At 32.8% G+C, this 6,000-nt stretch overlaps 1 protein-coding gene across 2 annotated transcripts; it reads left to right on the forward strand.

The window, feature by feature from the left end:
- The first annotated feature begins 4,160 nt into the window (after positions 1-4,160).
- Positions 4,161-5,825, forward strand: LOC109705567. 2 transcript variants are annotated; one of them, XM_020226303.1, is made up of 4 exons: positions 4,161-4,505; positions 4,592-5,047; positions 5,132-5,268; positions 5,364-5,825. In XM_020226303.1, exons 1-4 carry the CDS (start codon positions 4,397-4,399, stop codon positions 5,478-5,480), a joined length of 819 nt encoding a protein of 272 aa, XP_020081892.1. In that variant the 5' UTR covers positions 4,161-4,396; the 3' UTR covers positions 5,481-5,825. The 2 variants fall into 2 exon arrangements, with proteins under 2 accessions (XP_020081892.1, XP_020081891.1); XM_020226302.1 differs by having other exon boundaries at positions 4,592-5,268.
- Positions 5,826-6,000: the final 175 nt, after the last annotated feature.

Consider the following 6,000-nt stretch of genomic DNA (forward strand, 5'->3'; position numbering starts at 1 on the left):
GTAAACTAAAACTATTTTAGTTGGTAAAACTGTACAAAACTGTTCTGAACTATGAATTATTTTGAATCGACTATCAAATCTTTCAAAGTTTCAATTTTACCATCCAACAGTTTCAGTTTCTTGGATTTGAGCCAGTTTGACACTTTAACTTCAAAATTTGGATGATACATTTAAAATTTAAAGTCAAAATATCGTTGACGGACTCAAATTAAATAAATTGAAAGAGTGGAGAATCAGATTAAAATATTCTTTATGTCAGATAAGTTCTACACGTTTCTACCTAAAAAATCTTAAAAGACAAGAATCCAGACCAAGTCTAGAAACTAGAAGTGTAATATAATTCACCTTTCCCATATACTTGAGTTAGTGGTGAAAGTGGGGCACTAAACTTTTCTCCCTTCTCTCTTCCAGAAGATAACAAAGGGAGGAATAATAAGTGGAGTGAGGGCCATGCTTTGTCTCTCTTCCACTCTACTCACACACACACACACACACACACACACACAAAATGTTAAAAATATGTGAATCTTGGTCTTGCCACTACCAGCCAACATTAAAATACTTTTTTCCCAGCCAGGCCAGATTCACAAGACAAAGAAAGCTGTTGCCTACTGGACACGAAAAAGTAGCAGCATGCTGGAAACCGCCACTGCTTAGCGCAGTTGGTTGGCTGTTCAGGTCCGCGATTACGAGATCGAAAATTCGATTTTTCATGTGCGGATTTAGAACGTACGGTCGATTTTGACGACATCTTTTTCTTTTTCGGTTCGGAATAATATCTTTTGTACCTTTCAAGTGAAAATTTACAATAAAACTTTGAACTTGGAACTTCAAGTACCAACCATTAAATTTTTAGCTAACTGCACAAGATACAGTCCATTAGATCTGGTGTTTTAGAAATATAAAATACATGACTTGTATCTTTATCTATATTCAAAAATATTAATCTAATTTTCTGTACATACATGATGAATATGAAAGATAAATAAACCTAAAATCAGATAAAGTTTTTCTATAAAATTTTTCTACATTTGATCATGTTTATGAAGAGTTTTGAGTGAGGAAAACAAGGTTTTATACAAAAAGGACATTCCAGAAGATTCTCTGAAGTAGAGAGTGGTGAACTATGTTGACTATGTTAAATGAATAGTACAAGTAAACTTAATATTAGGTACAACTAATTAAATTAATTGTAACACTTGGAAAATATTTAGAGATAAAGAGAGTTTTTATTTGTAATTTGTTAAGGGATTGCTCATCTTTGTGATTGTTTTTGTCTACTTGGTATTCACTTAGTCATATATTTTTAAGAATGTTTTATGGGAATTTGCTTTTTTAAAAAAACGCAAAAGAATAAATAAAAGGGTAAATGGTATATGTGTTCTCATGATATGGTGTAATTTAGTTATTGTACTTTTAATTTTAGTATTTTGGTTCATGAACTTCTAAATATCTTACATTTTAGCTTCTAATTATTTTTGTTTTAAGAGCAAACTCTTATTGTAAAATAATATTCGGCCTCGTAAAAAGTATAAAAATTAAAGACATGTTTGGTCCACGACTGAAATGAAAATAAAAAATAAAATTGGATGGTATTGGATTGAAAAACGGAATGAAAATAATTCAAAATTTTTTTGTTCATTGCTGTAATGAAAATCAAAATGAATATCTAGAATTTTGGGCCAGAAATGAATTGGCTCCTTACCGTTCCAAAGTGGAATGAGAATTGGAATCTAATTTCTGTAGAATAAATGACAACTATCGAAATTAATGAATTCTATTCTGATTCTATAGTTTAAAATAGATAAATCAAACAAGCCCTAGATCACAATAATGAAATAGTACAGATACCATTGTTCGCCATTTCAATATTTTATATTCAACACTTTCATCACCGTATCTAAACACAAAATAATTTGATAGGATTGGGACTCAATTTTTTTTTATTTTTATGTGACACCATATAAAATAATTAATTAATTAATTTAAAATTAATATTCAATAGAAACTAATTTTCACAGAAAATAAAACCATAAAAAGAGATAAATAAGAGAGAGAGAGAGCACATAAAATAAAGCATATTCATAAAGCATCAGGAGAATCATATCAAAGTTATCTAAACGACAAAAAAAAATCTCAAAATTCTAAAAAAAAAACAAAAAATACAAAACCTATTTTGGTGGGGGAGGTGGTGGATGCAAACAAGGCAAAATCATAATAGTGTGGAGAACATGCAAGGGAGGAGATAGCCAAATGGAGAATCACTTCTTTTTATATATATATAAAATACATATTTTTTTGATTGCTTAATTAAATTCCATTTTTATGACACAACATAGAAAATATCGACCCTCTACTTTTGTGTGTCATCACTTGCCCTACCCATCCCTACCTTCACAATTCTCTCCACTTTTCACCCTCCAACTTGCCCCAAATTACAAAAAAAAGAAAAACAGGATTACTTGTTCCCAATTATTTATCATAAAAAAAAAAAAGTATACAGATCCCCTCAACTACGAGAAGATCTACAGTATCACACTTGCACCACGTCGTCAGTAACAAATTAATTATATCTCTCTTTTTGAAAGAAAAGTAAAATAAAAATATTCTTCTATTAACCATCACGAAACAGATGAGCTCAAGGAGGACAATTTTATTAGTTGCCGATGCCACATCAGCAATATAACTGATACATTCTCTTCTTCTTCTTTTTTTCAAATATAGCCTATTTTGAAGTGACTTTCTCAACTTTTCTTTTTTTCTTGATTGACACTCACTTAACTTAAAGTAATTTTAATAAAAAAAAGTTGAAAATATTGTTAAATTTGTTGGTAATTTGTATGAACTTTATAATTTTAACCACTTTTTAGTGAATAAAATTAGGTAGATTAATAATTAATAACTAATAGAGTCGCTAAATTTGATAATTTTTAAAGTCAAATAAAAAAAAGTAAGGGTGTTAAGGGGTCTCTATAGTTTTACCATTATTTTTGGGGGAAGTATTTGGAGAAAAATAAAATAATATTTTGAAGATCACTTGAAGATTTGTTGCATCAGCTGCTGCTTGACTATTAATCAACTGAGTCAAGAATGCTTACTTCTCATGTAGATATTTGTTTTTTAAAAAATCTATATTGAAAGAAAAAAAAAATTGCTTCTTTTAATCTTCCTACTATTTAAATCAGTTGCTATTTTTATGAAAAATATTTTTCCTGAATTAAAAAAAAATTAATGGCATATTTTTATCTTCTAAACTAAATCAATTTTATAAAAAATATAATTTAGTAATTTGTAACTTAAATCTAAGATATTAGATCAATCTTGTAATAATGATGATCAGTAGATGCTAATGGGGTCAAGGATCAAGCGCCTAAGGCGGATTCAGGATGCGTTAATTGTATGCTATTTTTTGCCTTCACTGACTGCTCTATTCGATACAGATCAGGATGAGAGTGAATTTATTATGAACTTTGACGAATTAAGACAGATCAAACGAAAAAAAGGGCTCACGCTTGCCGCTCCATTTCATTGGCGGATCGGAGCGGATTCAAAGCAGATTATAAATTTTGTTTTATTTTTTAATCTTACTTATTATCTGATTTGGGACTGAAAAGAATATGTCTGTGTCTCTATAATTTATAGAGATATTAAAAAATATCAAAACAAACGAAAAAAAAAAAAAGATTGGGACAAACATCAACGTTGGAGACATCAATTATGACGAATCTCAAAATACGGTTTGAAAATGATTCGCATCATTAATTAATGAATTAATAAATAATTAGTAGCCATCAAAAGTGGTTGGTCTAAGACACAAAATAGGCTAACTTTTTTTATGAATCATTAATGTCCATCTTTCTTAGATTACTAATTTTTTATATAATCTATAATAAAGAGAGTGACATTTTTGTTGGTTTGACTTTCGAAATACTTAGTAATTATAAATAAATATAAAAATTTAAATTCTGCTCAAAAAATATTTTTATATATCAATAAATTTTAATTTCATAATTTATTAGACGCGAGTTTTTTACAATTTCAATACGAGAAATTTTTGCGCACCAATAAATAATCCAAGTAACTGAAAAAAATAATTTAAAGCCATTTATACCAATGAATTCTAATTTTTTCTTCTACATATTATAGTTTTTTTTTTTTTTTTTTTTTTTTTGTGAGAGGATTTGTGGGGGGAATAGGATCGGCGGCGGCGGAATTGGATTCGGAGTCGTCTTCTTCCGGCCCCCCGGCGACGGGACGGCTCGGTCCGGGGATGGCCGTGTGAGAGCGCTTGTTCCGATTCTTCGTTGGCTTAGTTGATAGGTTGGTTATGAGGGGGGGAATAATTCGAAAAGGAGGAGCTGATTCTTGTAGATAGATAGATGTTGCTCTTTCCGTCATGGAGAAAGGCGAGCCCGCATTCAAGCCAGAGTGGTTGAAATCGTCCAACGGAAGCACGAGCAGCAATGCCTCTTCGAACCACCTCACCGGCACTTCTTCCCATTCGAGTGCGTATTCTCCTTGCTCTCGTCACTTTAATCAGCTTTCAATTCTCGATATTTCGTATATTGATGCGCGTTTTTCAATGCTGTAGATGAACACGGTGCAGGGATTTCCTCTCGAAACAGACTGCCCGCTGCCGTGGGCGACCGCGACAGGGGTTTGTTATCCTCCGCCAGACGGAGTTCAAGCTTGAATGGGAAATCTAGGGCTTACAGTAGTTTTGGTAGGAGCAACCGCGATAGAGAGCGGGAAAAGGATCTTGATTTGCTTGACAGAGAGAGTAGATCGGTTCTTCTCGACAATGGTTACAATGACCGTTTCGATTCGTTAATAGCGAGTAGGTCGGAAAAGGATAGTTTGAGGCGGTCGCGCTCCATGGTGTCGGGGAGGCCGGTAGACACGTGGACAAAAACAGTAGGAACTAACTCAAAAAATGATGTTCCTTCCAGGGGGACTATGAGTAATGCCTCCTTTGAAAAAGACTTTCCATCCCTTGGTGCCGAAGAGAAGAATGGACGGCTAGATGTGGGTAGGGTTTCATCTCCAGGTATTAGCACCCCACTTCAAAGCATTCCGTTAAGTGTCACAGCCATATCTGGAATTAATAGCTGGAATTCTGTGTTGGCTGAAGTGCCTAAGATGGTCGGATCAAACGGACCCCAATCTGCACCTACTAATCAAGTTCCTTCGACCCCAAGCTCTTCGATGGGCCTAAATATGGCTGAAACAGTAGCACAGGCTCCATCACGATCTCGTAATGCACCTCAGGTCGACTAATACCTGCGATATTTTTTTGTTTTGTTTTTTTCATTGAAAGTCCTTTCCTATTCTATCTAATTATGTTATGATGTTCTATTTTCCAGTTATCAGTTGAGACACAGAGGATTGAAGAACTAACCATTAGACAATGCAAGCAGCTAATACCAGTGACGCCTTCAACAACTAAAAGTTTGGTAGGTTCCTTACCTTTTCCAAGTTAACTTCCTTCTGTTATTCTATTGAATACCCTGTTCATTTGCAATCGGTAATAGCATGATGTTTCCCGATTTGCACCTTATCATTACAACGGAATCTCCACCAATGGCATGTCCATTGTGTGGTTGTCGCATTCTGTTGGATTTAATTTTGGTCTCATTATGATACTAATGATTATTAGCCAGATTTACTATTAGCTATACAACTTGGTGAGTCTTCAAATATCTCTTCTCTAACACATTAGCTAATAGTTGTCGTTGCATGACGAACTTGGTGAATGTCTATATGGCCATAAATAAAACCTCATGCATGTTTGTTTGTAGGCTTGTCTTGGTGCTTAACGTCTCCTTGTTAACATCTCCCTGTAGATGGCTCATTCACTACTTTATGCATATTTTATTTTATTTTGTTATATATATATATATATATGTATATATATAAATGTATATATATATGTATATATATATGTGTATATATATATGTATATATATATATGTGTATATATATATGTATATATATATATGT

This window comes from Ananas comosus, unplaced genomic scaffold, assembly GCF_001540865.1.
Source record: "Ananas comosus cultivar F153 unplaced genomic scaffold, ASM154086v1, whole genome shotgun sequence".
In the NCBI taxonomy this organism is placed as follows: domain Eukaryota; kingdom Viridiplantae; phylum Streptophyta; class Magnoliopsida; order Poales; family Bromeliaceae; genus Ananas; species Ananas comosus.

Excerpts from the sequence above, each read along its gene's own strand:
- LOC109705567 (XM_020226302.1), top strand. The coding sequence starts at position 4,397 with ATGGAGAAAGGCGAGCCCGCATTCAAGCCAGAGTGGTTGAAATCGTCC. Across the intron at positions 4,506-4,591 it reads CGGCACTTCTTCCCATTCGA|ATGAACACGGTGCAGGGATT; the intron begins GTGCGTATTCTC and ends TCAATGCTGTAG. Across the intron at positions 5,269-5,363 it reads GATCTCGTAATGCACCTCAG|TTATCAGTTGAGACACAGAG; the intron begins GTCGACTAATAC and ends TCTATTTTCCAG.